Below are 15,302 nucleotides of genomic sequence, written 5' to 3'. Positions count from 1 at the left end.
CCCTTCAAGTCCAGCCTGGAAGACTAGGGGATCTCTTCGATTGACATCGCGACCAGCCAACGGCTTTTCAGGGTTATGAAAACTCTGTTTTCCCCTCCCCCAAGGAGGCGGAGAGAGACTCGGTGGAATGACATAGAGCACAGCCAATAGGAAGAAGGATCTTGGAAACGATGGGACTAACAGCCAATAGAAGCAAAGGGTCGTTCTAACCGACGTGGGAGACCGCCAACGGCTACTGCTGTTATAGGGTCGCGTGGTTTCCGCTCCTTGAGGGCGGGGGAGCGTCCCAAACGGAAGGTGGTTGTGGTCAGTGCCTCAGGTTTGAAACTGGGGGTCGGGCACCAGAGCCGTTGTCTGTAGCTGCGGGGCTCTCCCCCTCCCCCCCTCCACCGGTCCCTGCTGACCCCACCCTCCTCCCTCCCGTCCCACCTCCCGACCCCCATCCCTACCCCGCCCCCCACCCCAGACCTCCCCCTCGAGTCTCTCGGCTGGGTCCGGCCCGGCCTCTGTCCTCCGCTCCGGCTTTTCGGGTCCGGAGGGCGGCCCTGCTGCCGCCGCCATGTCCCTGCACGGAAAGCGGAAGGAGATCTACAAGTATGAGGCACCATGGACCGTCTACGCCATGAACTGGAGCGTGCGGCCCGACAAGCGCTTCCGCCTGGCGCTGGGCAGTTTTGTGGAGGAGTACAACAACAAGGTGGGGGCGGGGCCCGGCGGCGCGAGACCCCGGGGTTGGGGGAGGGGAGGGAACTGACCGGCGCTGGCCCCTCCCCTTGATCCTCGCTCCCCTGCGGGGATGAACCTGTTTCTGCCCCCCCCCCCCCCCCCCTTCCCTGGGCCTTCCCCGGGCGTCCCCTGGGGTAGATGACTGGGAAGTGGGCGGGGGGGGGGGTGGAGTGTTCGAGATTTAAAGACTAACTGTTTGGTTGTCTTCGCGACCCCTCTCTTCCCTGAGATTTCTTCTCCTTCTTAGTTTTCCTTTCCTTGCTTCCTCAGTTTCCCGCCTCTGTACTGAGTCCCCCACCTGCTGTAAACCGGGGGGGGGGGAGGTGTGTGTGTGATACTTGCAGTATCCCCTTATTTTGCGGTTCAAACAAGACTAAAATTGCTCGCTTTGTGTAAAGGCCTCTTATTCCCTCTCTGGCTTCCTCTGCTCTTGATGTCACTAGGGGCTCCCTCCTCAACCTCTTCCTAGAAGAGGAGCCTCAGGGAGGTGAACCTTTGTCGCCACAGACTCTTAATGAGTGCCATGCGAAGGGGCAGAGGGGCCGCTTGGCCCAGTGGGTAGAGGGACACTGGAAAAACGGTATTCCATTGCTGGCATACAGCCGTGTGGTCAAGGGCAGGTCGCCTAATCTTTCAGTGTCCCACATGGCTCGGAAAGGCGTTAGAGCATTAGAGCAGCATCTGCGGAGGGAGCTTCATGAGCTCGGGCAGGGGTCTGAACCTCTCCCTGCCCCAGCTGCTCGAAGGCTGGATGCCACAGTAGCGTCAGTGGAGGGAGTTTGTTTCGACAACAGTTCTCTGCCCCAGTGAAATCACAGGTCGAAGAAAAGTGCTGCTGTACACCGATAGTCGCTGGGCAAGAGACAGTTATCAGCCATACGCACGTGCACACAGTTAATTTAAAATTGCACTAAAACTTATTTTTTGATTTGTTTACCTTATTATTTTAGACTGCTTTTTCTCCATGCTTCCCTTTTTCTCTTGAAGGCAGCACTGTGAATCTAGTCACACCACGTTTGTAACTTAACCTCTGAGGCAGACTTGGTTTCTCCCATCCAGCCGCCTTTGTGGATTTCATCTCCACATCATCACTTTCATTTTTCTCATTTCCACTCATAAGGCTGCCAGCCTAGTTCAGACCCTGATCACCTCTTGCCTGGGCTAGTGTAATAGAATTCTGATTGTTCTCCCTGCTTCCAGTCTTTCCTCCAGTCCTTCTTCCAGACAACTGCCAACATCACCTTCCCAAAGCACTGCCTTCGTTAAAACCTTCAGTGAATCCTCAGTTGTTGTGGCTCAGGTAGAAGAGGCCTTCCCTCAGCCTGGCATTCGGGTTCTTCACAGTGTGGCTCTAATAGAGGTTGTTTCCAGCCTTATTTCAGACTCCTTTCCCTTCGTGAAATTTGGTCAGTGTACATGTTGAATCCCTTCCATAGAAAGTAAGCTTCATGAGAGCAGGGATTGATTGTTTTGTTTGGACTTTGTGTCTTTTGTGCCTGTTTGACTCTTAGTGTTTGTGTAATGGAAATCACAAAACACAGAGTCAATGTGATATTAGCCGTCGTTGGTAAGACATTCATCTCTTACTCTTGTTGATTCCATTGGTTTCTATTCTATGGCTATTGCACAAGTAGTCTTTTTCACTTTAGTGCTACTTAATGAATTCCCTTCCAGTTCAACTGGCAGAAGCAGAATTCAGTATTTCTATTCTATGAAGATATTCAAGACTCTTCACTTGTGAAACTTCTAGCTAATTACCCACACCCCTTTTGGGGGGATTTAAAATTATTGAATGTTAGCCTATGAAGAAACTTTAAATAATTTAATATAATCCCTTATTTAACAGATGGAGAAACTGAGGCCTTGTGGTAGAACCAGAATCTTCAGCCCCAAACTAGCTATTATTTGCTGATTAAAGTTACTCTTCCTTTTGCCTTAGGCTTTATACCTTAACAGTCTGTGATTGTGCTCACTTTTTGAAGAGGACTATGACATCAGAGAAATGATGACATGACATGCATTTGATTTTGTTTTGAATGAGGGAGGGCTGTGCAAGGTCACCAGCCTCGCTTTCCCCTCCTGTGCCATCTGTATCCAGTGATCAGATATTCTTTAGGATGAATGGAGACAGTTCAGAATGCAGTGGGAGACCTTGGCCTCATAGGCTGAGGTCTTTTCAGGTACTCACTTAGAGTGAGGTGGTGCTCTTTCAGTGAATAGGCCTCTTTTAAGAAGTAGTTGGGATGTGGCCACTTTAAATAAAAAAGAAAAATTAAATAAATCAGGACCCACAGGGTTGTTGTTTCAAAGAGTAACAGTTACTATTGACATTCACTCTAAGGCAGGAGGGTCCAGAAAACAGCCATTGAATGGAGCTTGGGCAGGGACCCGTTGTTGTTCAGTGTTCAGAGTGCCCTGGGTTTAAAGAAAGACAAGAAAGAAAAAAAGAGAGAGAGCGGAGAAAAAGAAAGACATCTAGCTAGTAAACCCCAAATTAACTGGGCAGCTTCTGGCCATCAAAATTTAACTTCATTTGGAGAGGAGAAGGAAGGAGAGAGGCAGAGGTTGAGAGCAAGGATGAGCTAAATTACCCAGCTAGCTGGATCGTGATTCATGCAACTCCGTTGAACGGTCTGTGATACCTGTTTTGAAAAACAGGTTCATTGCTGGTAAAATCCATGTTTACTATGAAAGATTTTCATTTGCAGTTGTAGTGTAAATTTTAGACTGTTTTTTATGGGGAAAAAGAGAAAGTTTCATATATATCGGTAGGAAAAAAAGTACCTATATAGCAACCTTTATATCCTTTATACTATGAAAAGTTCTGATTGAGTATGACTGAGATAGTTAACTAACACCTTTTGTTGTCTTGTTACTGAAAGACATTGATCTGACTTTATAACATGGGTGCAGGGAAACAAAGATGTATAGTGTTACCTAAGAGTGGCTATATGATGTAGTAGATTGTAAACCTTGTTCAGCTGGGAGCTACATGACCATGTGCAAGTCTCTTAACTTTTGGGGACTTCCTCATACACCAACTTTACTGCCACTGTCCTGGGAAGAGGACATTTATGCCTTTGGGCAAATTGTTCTGGGCTTCAGTTTGCTTTATAAAAAATTTTATACAGGGTTTCTTTAAAAGTTGAGCTCTCATCACTTGATATTACATGATTTGCCAGGAAAAAAATCAGTTTACGTACAACTTTTCAGAAATATTAATTGCATTAGAATGGTAGTGCTTCTCCTCTGCTTAGTGCAACTTTATTTCTTTACTGATCCTAAATTAGACCAATATCTTTTATGCTGAAACTAGATCCATTGTAGGAATGAATGTAAGAAACATTGCCAAGGGATTTTGAGCTTTTGAGATTTTTAGAACTTTATCTTTACAAATGTCTTTAAAGGGGAGTATTGTCTCAGATAAACTGAGACCAGCATAGTAAGGTTAAGCATAATAGAGAAATGATTTATTTGAATATAGGACTCAGATTACTGAGTCACCAATTCATAGTCCTTTTCATTTAGAAAATGTCTTTTTAATCACATGCAAAAAAATAAAAATAAAAAATGAGTTTAGGAAATTGTGCTCCTGATCACAAAGGAAATATGATAGATGACAGGGCAAGGCTAGCCTTTGAACTTAATTGCTTCTTGAAGAGGGTCTTGTCCAGGCAGGGAAAGGTGAAATTTATTCTATACTTAATGTTAGCCTAAGTTTATATAGGGTGTCCCAAAAGTCTTAGTGTAGTGTTAAGCTCTAATACTTTATTAGATTAACCTCTTACCTAAGCTATTAAAGCTTAAGATAGTGTTTAGAACTTAAGGCTGCACTAAGACTTTTTGGACATGCCATAAATATTATCTGTGTCTGATATCTGTTTAGTGCAACAGGAGTGATGGAGCTTGAATTAGCCAACATGTATTTATTAAGTTCCAGACAATGAGAAGCTAGTCCAGAGACACAGAGGAACAGCAAGTAGACCAATATGGCTGGATCATAGAGGGCATGAAAGGGAATAAAATGTAAGAAGACTGGAGCACAGGACTTAATATTTAATCCTGAAGGTACTAGGGAACTACTGGAGGGGAGTGGGGGAGGGAGGCTGTGAAATGGTCCAGACCTCTGTACTTTAGGAAAGTGGAAAATGAGACAGGAGTGGGGAGAGTTTTTTTGCTGAGAGAATAGTTAGAAGATTATTGGCAGCTGTACAGGCAAGAGCTGATGAGGGCCTGAACTGAGGTGATGAAAAAGAGGTTGTAGGAGGGGAACAGTTGTCAGTAATGTCAAATGCTACCCAAAAAGTCTAATTAGAAGATGAAATTATATTTGGAAATGAAGCAATCATTGGTAACTTTGAAGATGGCAGTTGGGAGTTAGGTTGCAGAGAGTTCAGAAGTGAGAGGAGAAGTGTAGGCACCATTTGTGGACAGCTTTTTCAAGAAGTTAAGCTGAGAAGGGGCAGGAGACATAAAGGATGATAGCTGGCCAGCTTGGTAGGATCTAGTGAGGGTTGTTTTTTTAAGGATAGGGGAGGTGACTTGTGCATGATTATAGGTAGCAGGGAAGGAGTAGATTGATAGGGAGACATTGAAGATTAGAGAGTGGGGGTGATAGTGGGGGCATTCTACCCGGAGATGAAAGGGGATGGCATGTAGAAGAGTTGGTCTTGGCAAACAGAAGGGCCATGTCATCAGAGCTTGGAGTGAAGGGGAGGAGATAGGGATGCATAAGAGTTGGTTGCTAGGAGTGAAGAGGGTTCTTTGTTTTGGTTTTTGTCTTTAGTGATTTATGAAGTGAGATCCTCAAGGTGGGGCGTGGAGAGTAGCTTGTAGAGAGAAGAAAAGATTTAGTTTGCTTTGGTGAATGTGATACTGGAATTAATTAGGGAAGGGGTAGTAGGATTGCTTTGCTGAAGTGAGGGCCTAGCTGAAATTAGCTAGCATAAATTTATAGTGGTCTGAGTCTGCATAGTTTTCTTAATTTCCTCTAGTTCCATTCAGCACTGAGTAAATTTAGAAGTGAAGAAAATAGAGTAATTTAGGGTTGGGTTTTGGCAAGGTGTACTTGTGATAGGACAAGGGAGCAAGGGATTCAAGAGTAGCAGATAGTGGAGAGTTGAACTGATTCCACAGTGGGTCTGGGAGGTTTTTGAGGGTTTGGAGATCATTGTGAGGATGAAGAAGAAGTTTTGGAGTGAGACAAAGGGAGAAATGGGAAGATTAAAGGAAAGTCAGAGTTCCTAAACATGAAGCAGTCAGTACACTTGTAGATAATGGTAAGATCAAGGATATCTGATTGTCTCTGTCTGTGCTTACTGTGGAGTGGAAAGGAGTAAGGTCATGGGAATTGAGAATAGATTTGAAGTTAAAAGTATTTGAGGAAACATCAACATAGGTTGAAGTCTCCTAGGATGGGGGGAAATTAGTTAGAGTAGAGAGGAATATTATGAGCTAGATACCAAACTTTTTGAGAAAGGAGGGAAAATGTGCTGCTGAGAGTCCATGGATGTTAGGTATCAGAATCTGGATTGTGTGATAAATTTGGATTGAATGAATTTAAGAAAAGTTACTAGTAATGGCAATACAGCGAGAAACAAGTATTAACTAATAGAGATGAGATTTAGATCATAAATAACTGAGGTTAAAATTTTGTTGTTTTGACAAATCTGATTTTCTGGTTCCTTTTTTCAGAAAGAATCAGAATCTCAGGGCAAGTAAGAACCTCAAGGGGTCACCAAGTCAGTTTTAGTTCCTTTGTTGTCTTCAGTTGCTTTTGTTGTTGTTGTTGTTATTGTTGTATCTGACTCTTCATGGCCCCATTTGGGATTTTCTTGGCAAAGATACTGGTGTGATTTACCATTTCCTTCTGCAGCTCATTTTACAGATGAGATAACGGAGGGAAACAGGGTTAAGTGACTTGCCTAGGGTCACACAGCTGGTAAGTGAGACTAGAGTTAAACTCAGGAAGAGGAGTATTCCTGACTCTGAGCCACGTACTTCACCACCTAGCTGCCACCTACTTGTAGACCTTTACACATGCATTTTACCATTCCAGGCAATCTATGCTTTTAAAGTCCTAGAGTAAATAAATTCCTTGACCTCCTTTGAATCCCTTTTCAGAGTCTAGAATCTCTTAGCTTTATCTGAATATCTCTTGCTGTATTTTAAACACATTTTCTTCTCTTTTCCCTGTCATAGACATGTTAATATCATTGCTTCACAGTGTACCAGTGGCTAAGGTGCTTAGTTAAATTTCTAGGTTAACTTCAATTCTACTTATGGGGGGAGGAGTAGAGATAGTAATTGGTCTCTGACCCTCACTTTAATATAATCACAGAAAACACTGGGCAGATAACAGATAATGAGGTAAAGTATTAATACCTTATTTTTGCTTTGTGAAGTTTGAAATAGTTTTTTCTTGATAGAATTAGAGGAACATCAAACTGTGTATCCAACCTATCCTCCTTTTATGGGGTTTAATGATGTTTTTCTTGATTGAGCTGAAAAGACTTTAGTGGCCCTTAAAGGGTTGAGTTCATTTGACCTGGAGTCATTAAGCAAACATCTAGACCTTAAAAGGAGTTGCTGGGGGGGGAGGGGGGGGCGGGCAGAGATAGAGAAAGGAGGGTTTTTTTCTCCTCCCCCTTGCCCACCATACTTTGAAATGGAGATACTTTATCTAGTACTCCAGCAAGGAACAGAAACAAGCAGTCTCCCGGCAGATGCAGAAAAGAAAACACTCCTTGAATGCCCTCTGGCAGCATAGAAAAGACACTACCGGGGCGGAGCCAAGATGGCCGAGTAGAAGGATGGACTTGCAGAAGTTTTCCCCCCACAGCCCATAAAATATCTGTAAAAAATGACTCTAAACAAATTCTAGAGTAGCAGAAGCCACAAAACAATAGAATGAAAGAGATTTCCAGCCCAAGGCAGCCTGGAAGACTGACAGGAAGGGTCTATTGCACTGGGCTGGAAGCAGAGCACAGCCTGGCCTTGGTGAGGAATCACAGGCGGCAGCTGTAGTTCCCAGTTTATTCAACCCAAAAATGCCAAAGACAGTTTAAAAGGTCAGTGAGAAAGCTCTTTCACCTGGGTGAGAAGTGAGCAGAGTCCTGCCCTTGCCCTGGCCCTAGGTGGCCCCAGGCAACTGCAGCATCCATTTTTGGAGCCCTTGGCCTAAAGACCCTAGGGGAATTGAGCCTCTGATCTGGATCTCAGCCATGAGTGGCAGTCCTGGGGTGAGGAGGAGCACTGGCTGATGGAGCTGGTGGAGTCTCTGGAGAGGGAATTCTGCTTGGAGATCCTGGGCAGAAAAGTTTGTGGTTGCTCCCAGACCAGAGCGCAGGCCAGGAGAGAAATAAACTCCACTCCCTTGATTGTGCCACCTTGGAGGAACTGAGAACGTACAGGTCCCTAGAGTATATCCTCCTCTTGACAAAGGACTCAAAAGTCAAGTAACTGGCTGGGAAAATGTCCCAAAAAGAGAAAAAAAGACCATAGAAGGTTACCTTCTTGATGAACAGGTATTTTCTTCCATCCTTTTTGGATGAGGAAGAACAATGCATACCTCAGAAGAAGACATAAAAGTCGAGGCTTCTTCATCCAAAACCTCCAAAATAAATATGCATTGGTCTCAGGTCATGGAAGAGCTCAAAAAGGATTTTGAAAATTAAGTAAGAGAGGTGGAGGAAAAATTGAGAAAGAAATGAGAGCGATGCAAGAAAACCTTGAAAAGTGAGTCAACAACTTGCTAAAGGAGACCCCAAAAAATGCTGAAGAAAATAACACCTTTAAAAATAGACTAACTCAAATGGCAGAAAAGATCCAAAAAGCCACTGAGGAGAAGAATGCTTTAAAAAGCAGAATTAGCCAAATGGAAAAGGAGGTTCAAAAGCTCACTGAAGAAAATAGTTCTTTAAAAATTAGAATGAAGCAGTTGGAAGCTAATGATTTCATGAGAAACCAAGAAATTACAAAACAAAACGAAAAGAATGAAAAAAATAGAAGACAATGTGAAATATCTCATTGGAGAAACAACTGACCTGGAAAATAGATCCAGGAGAGACAATTTACAAATTATGGGACTACCTGAAAGCCATGATCAGAAAAAGAGCCTAGACATCATCTTTTATGAAATTATCAAGGAAAACTGCCCTGATATTCTAGAACCAGAGAATATAATAAATATTGAAAGAATCCACCAATCACCTCCTGAAAGAGATCCAAAAAGAAAAGAGACCACCCTGGAGAACAGCTGATTCTGTGGTTCATTCATGTTACCTGCCCAGCAGAGGTACTACACCTGAATCAAAAGTGTAATGAGAATTCCATAAGGAGAAAAAGGACATCAAGACCCTGCAATACCAGAGGAGTGAGTTACTTTAGCCATGTCTTTCCTACTTGTTGTTTCACTACCATTGTACCTCCAGGTTTGTGTCTATTCTTCCCACAGATGCTGTATTTGTGGGACAGTATTCCCTAGGTTCTTACTGAGCATCTTAGTAAATGCCTTTGATTTGTTTTAATTGTGTCTACTACTGACTGTTAAGGGGAAACTCACTGATGAGGGCTTGTGAACTATAATTTTAAGAATACTAATCCACAGGGGACTGACCCTTTCAGAAGGGGACCTGAGAATAGTCACCCTCCTGGAGACCCAAACTACAAATCTGTGAGTACCAAATTGGGAAGTAGCTGAGGATGTATGTGAGGGATTTTTCTACATTTACAGGGATCCACTGGAGAAATTTTCCACCAGGTGCTCTCCTTGTGTTAACTTCAGTGTTAGAGGAATCCACTGGAAAAAAACTTTTTTTCTTTTGTTTTAGAGTATAATTGAATAGTTTTCTGGTGTATTTTCCTTTACAAGTTAGACTAGTTTCTTTTAACCAACTTCTGCATAGCTAAATGTTAATGTACTGATATCATTTGTATTACTGCGGCCATTGCAACAATGAATTTGAAGGTAAGTATAATCACTTGTAGTGAAGGTAGGTCTCTTCCATTCTAGAAGGATGTTAATTTCCATATTGTTTAAGAATTGTCTTGTGTGGACTTGACTAAAACTTTTGTGTATAAGGATCTAGGGAAAAAATCCAAAAGACCTTCAGCCCTCAAATGACCTGGAAGAAATTTCAGATTTGGGACTTTGGGCAAATATGCCAAAGGTATCCAAGACAAACCAAAAGGGAAATAAGAAGTGAAGGTTATTAATAAATTAATGAAGTACAAAAACATGTTAACACTTGTTAACCTTTTATAAAAATGTTTTTTCTTGATGGAACAGAGAGACAGCTATACCTATATGCCCTGTCATCTCTTTACCAAGTATGGAAGAATTCTTCTTAGTTGAATTGGAAAAGTCAATGTCATTGGTAGGATAAACATTGTCCCTTGATGACTTCTTAAAAACTGCACATATCAGTTCTGGAAGTTAGTTCAGACAGAAACAAGTAGTCTAGGAAAAAATCTGGCTTTTGAGAGAGAATTGCTCTGGGGTGAGGATTTCTTCTCACTACCCCTCCCATCAGTGATCCCACTTTGCAGTAGCGCTATTTGCCTAGTAGACGACACTGCATCTAGCAGAGAGAATGTTACTCTACAGACAGAAAGATACAGATAGATAACCACTAGAAATAGGAAATAGAGGTACCCACTCTTTCTACAGATAGAGACAACAAGAAAAAACTAAGGAAGCAGAGAAGATAGCCAGCTGTGCATTAGAGAAAAAAATAGGCCTGACGGTTGAGCCAAGCCACTGAGAAAATCAAATCCATGGGGAGCAGCAGCATACAAGGAGACAAAGTAACTTCAGACCCTGTAGTAAGGGACTACAGTGAATAGCCATGACCATCTGTGTTCTCTCTACTTTGTGTACCTTAATTACCTATATTCTGAATTTGTGTCTATGCTTCCCCAAAATACTGTATTTGTGGGGGAGATTGTCTTACATTTACTAGGGGACTGACTGTTTTGTAACTATAGTGCCATCTTAGTAAATGCCTTTGATCTAATTTTGTCTACTGACTGACTGTTAAAAGGAAGTTTCTGAGTTTTTAGGAGTAACAGACTCAGTAACAAAGTACTCTAGCATTTAGGAATTCTTACCATCCTCCAGATTGGTATTCCAGAAAGAATGCTACATGTTTATATTTTAAGGCATTTTAAATGAGGTTATTGAGTTTTATTTCTCTCAGCATAGAAAAATATCCATTTTCCATGAACTTCAAAGTTTAGGATTTTTAAAGGTTTTTGAAATGGTGAGGTGATTTGGATTTTATGACTTTATGTATGATTTTATTTTTGTTTTTTTAAATAGTAATTTTATGATTAAAAATTCTAAAGAAAAATTGAGGTGAAAGGTGTTGTGGTTTGTGAATCAATGCTTTTGTAATAAAAAGTATGACAGTAAATCTTGTTAAACCTTTGCCTTCTATTGTGTAAATAGTTGCCTGTTGCTTATTCCTCTAAGGATTTTAATGAAAGAATATTTTATAAATGCAGTACATAGTTTTGTTGTTTTTTACTCTGCTTTATGACACTGATTTCCTTATATTTGTTACAGCCTTTCACCCTGATCTTTATGGTGTTCCTGAATTTAGACACTTGCTGAGAAATTGGCAAGCAAATGTATATAAATTTGAGTTTAAAAAATTTTTCTGATGAAAGCCTTTTAGTACCTTTATGCCTTTTTCAGATGTTTGGGACTTTGCTATGATACACTCAGAAAGATCTCCCTGGAAAGTCAATGGGAAATGGAGCTAAAATTTAGATTACAAATATTATGGTTCTTCTAACAGTTCTTCCCATGGCTGACTGAGGAGAGAGAAATAATATGTCCTGGGGGCCTCTGGGTAAGCTGCTAATTTCTTTGTTGTTTTCGAAGTTTACCTTTGTTCATGTGGATATAGATACTGTAATTTGAGCAAGAAATGAATTTTTAACATTGTCTGGCATGCCATGAAGTAGTGCTATCAGAACCTCTGAGCCAGGGACAGAGGTACGATATGCTGAAATTTATTAAGTAGAATCACCTGAAACGCATTGGGAGGGGGGCGGTGCTTTTTGCCTTTGTGATATCTAACATAACTTTAGATAGTCTGGTCAGTTCTACAGTAAGTCAGTAAGATTTTGAAGCTGGTCTCATAATTTTATAGTTGAGGTTTTGAGTTAGTGATCATGACAGTAATGAAAATTAGAGTGATGTCCTCTGCTAGAAGAGAGTGGAAAGAACTTTTTAGAGGTTTTTAAAAGATGTCTTAAATGTAATATATTCTGTAATCCCCCTACTGACTTATTTAGGTTATGTCCATTTTAATTTCTTTGGGATATATTTATAATTTATATATTTAAGGACCTACGTTAGCATTGTGTATGATCAATCTGGAATCCAGTTGACAGGATAGAAAGAGATAAGTTTGCAAGAAATATAGTTGAGATTCTTACATTTGATCTCACATAGCACTGTACCTTCTTTAAGTCCTTAACATGTTTGATGTGGTCATTTTTGTGTGTGTATGTACACATTATATATGTATGTATGTGTATGTATACACACACACCTTGTATTTACCATTTAGAATGATGCTGCTGTGCTCATAGTAGGCTGTTAAGAAGCGTGTGTCTTGAATTGAAGTGAATGTCTTAAATTTAGGAAAACCATAAAAATAAAATTTTGAAAAAGTTAATACATCCAGGCATCACATTTTTGGTTATTGGGCAAACATCAAGTATTCCTCAGACTGATATCTAATATGTGTGCTCAGTTTTACATGAATAAGGTTATTTTTATGAAAATTTTTTGTTTTGGAAGCTTTTTTTTCTCCACTTTTCTAAAATATCAAGTAAGTAATTGTGTAACAAAGTTTATATAGAGAAGAACGTGGATCTAGAGACAGATCAAAGGATGTATAATGTTAGACTAAACAAAGATTAGATTTCAGAAAGAGCAAAAAGAAAGGAAAGAAGAATAACAAAGACAGAAGCAAAGATGATAAAATTGATTAAAATCTTGTTGGTATCTTCTACACACTGTCCCTAGCACTGTCCTAATCTCACTTCTAGTTGGTACTTTACAGCTCTTGTCCAGAATGTCTACTTAGAATTTTGTGGATGAAGATATAATTACTTCCAAATGGATTTAAAATGGCACAGTTCTGTTGGCTTAAATTTGGTCTACTTAGGAAAATAATTTTTTTCTTTCAGGAGTATTGTCTTGGTTTAAAAATTGAGGAGCGGTTAGTGCTAAGTGAACACTTTGACTTCCTCATTTCAATATTTAAACTTACTACCATCTGTTTGGTTAAGAATGAAATACATCTTTGTATAGACATGAAATATTTGGAAAATCATACTATATTGCAGAATTGTGAACATTGGAGATTATTTAGCTGAAGCAAGAGTACTAAAATAAACAGTTATTTCTGAGAAAGTAGATTTGATTTAGTGGAAGAGAGATGTCTGTATCAGTATCGTGCCTTTTTTCATGTTATTTTGTTTGGTTTTGATTTAAGTTTTTTAACCTCTGAGGACAGGGTGGATCCTGGTGTGCTAATGTAAAAACAATAACTTTATACTAACTAATAGCTTCTCAGATTATTAATTTCTTTAGTGCTTTTTAAAATTTTAATTACACATAATGTAATTTAGTAGGAAAAAAAGGTATTTTCTTAAGGACCTCGTTTTTTTGAGGACATGGAAGGAGATTGTTAACTTACCATGAGTCTTCAAATAGGTAAGCTATATATTTGCTTAACTAACTAGAAAAAGAGGGAACAAAATGAAATTGGGACATTTGGAGACTGGAGATGGAGGAAAAGAAAAGCCTTGTGTCAGAAAGTACTGTGGACTTCATTTCTTCATCACTTGCAAATATGGAGCTTAGAATGTTGACACCATCTATTTTGTAGTAAGATTTGATCAGATGCAAGAGTCCTTCTGTTCATCAGATTAATCATTCCGTAGATATCTCAGATTTAACAAGTAGAAAACAGAATTCTTTACTTCCTCTGCCCCCTAGCCCCACAAACCCATTCCTCTTCCAAGCTTCCCTATTTTTGTCAGGGGAATCATTTTCCTTGTAGCCCAAGTTCAAATCAAGTTAACAAGCATTTTTTAAGTACCTACTTTGCACCAGGCACTGTTCTAAGAACAAAGGCAATGAAAGAAAGGAAAAACCAGACCACTCAAGGAGTTCAGTCTTGTGGGAGAAACAACATACAACAATTATTATAAAAGAAGCCTTTATCACAGACACTAGTTACAAAAATTCCCAGTTTTCTGCTTCCCTCCTAATTTTGGTTGCATTGGCTTTGTGCAAAAACTTTTCAATTTAATGTAATCAAAATTATGCATTTTGCACTTCATAATGTTCTCTATATCTTTGGTCATAAATTTTTCCATCCTCCATAAATCTGACAAATACACTATTCCTTGCTCCTCTGATTTGTTTATAGTATCAGCCTTTATGCCTAGATCATGTATCCATTTGGATTTTATTCTGGTGTACAGTGTCAGGCATTGATCTGTTCCCATTTTCTGCTATATTGTTACCCAGTTTTCCCAGCAATTTTTGTCAGTGAGTTCTTATCCCAGAAGCTGAGATCCTTGGGTTTACCAAGCAGTAGGCTGCTATATCCATTGACTACTGTGTCTTGAGTACCTACCCTTCTGTTTTTTAGAAGATGAGACTTTAGCTGGGACTTGAAAAAAGGCAGAGATGAGGAGGGAGAGAGTTCCAAACGTGGGATGTTGAAAAATGGATTGAGAACAAGTATACCAGTGTCACTGGGCCATAGAGTAGATAGTAGGAAGTAGTTTTTAAAAGAGTGGGGAAAGATCTAAGAAGGGGTCAGATTATGAAGGCTTCTTTAAAAGCCAAACATAAGATCTTTATATTTGATCCTACAAGTAATAGGGAGTTGCTAGATTTTATTGTATAAGAAAGTGACATGATTAGACCCGTGCTTCAGGAAGATCAGTTTGTCAGGTGCTCAGAGTCAGATGGATTGGAGTAGAGAGACAGTTGAGGGAGGAAGACTAACCAGAAGGTTATTACAGTAGTCCAGGTGTGAGATGATGGGGGCTTGCATCAGGTTGGTGCCATCGTCAAAGCAGAGAAAGAAACATATAAAAGAAATGTTAAAAAGGTAAAAGTCGACGGAGCTTGGCAATTGATTGGATATGGGAAGTGAAAGTGAGCTGTAAAGGATGATACCTAGGTCGCCAGCCTGGGGGACTGGAGCATGGTGGTACTCTCAATAGTAATAGGGAAGTTAGAAAGAGAGGAGAGGTTGAGGGGAAAATTAAGTTTTGGATTTGTTAAATTTAAGGTGTCCATGAGACATCCATTGGAGATATCCAATAGGCAGTTGGAGATGCTGGTTAGATCCGAGAATCATTTATATAAGGATAGTAATTCAATCCATGGGAGCTGATTACTGAATATGTTCTATAGAGTGCAGTCTTTGGTTTGGTTATTGAACTTTTTAATTCTTTTTGTTTGTTTTTCTTGTCTCTGTGGTATCTTCACCTTTCGTTATTCGAATAAGTCCTTAGAAGTTAACATTGTTTGA

At 40.3% G+C, this 15,302-nt stretch overlaps 1 protein-coding gene across 1 annotated transcript in view; it reads left to right on the top strand.

Moving 5' to 3' along the window:
- The first annotated feature begins 225 nt into the window (after positions 1-225).
- The window catches only part of DCAF7 (DDB1 and CUL4 associated factor 7), a 30,327-nt gene continuing 15,250 nt past the window's right edge, over positions 226-15,302 (top strand). Inside the window, exon 1 of the mRNA XM_072645852.1 lies at positions 226-697. Coding sequence (XP_072501953.1) covers positions 560-697 — 138 coding nt within the window. The 5' untranslated portion in view covers positions 226-559. The remainder of the gene's footprint in view (positions 698-15,302) is intronic.

Source organism: Notamacropus eugenii, chromosome 2 (assembly GCF_028372415.1).
Source record: "Notamacropus eugenii isolate mMacEug1 chromosome 2, mMacEug1.pri_v2, whole genome shotgun sequence".
Classification (NCBI taxonomy): Eukaryota; Metazoa; Chordata; class Mammalia; order Diprotodontia; family Macropodidae; genus Notamacropus; species Notamacropus eugenii.
Note: the sequence above shows the minus strand (reverse complement) of the source record. Positions and strands in the feature narration are given on the sequence as shown.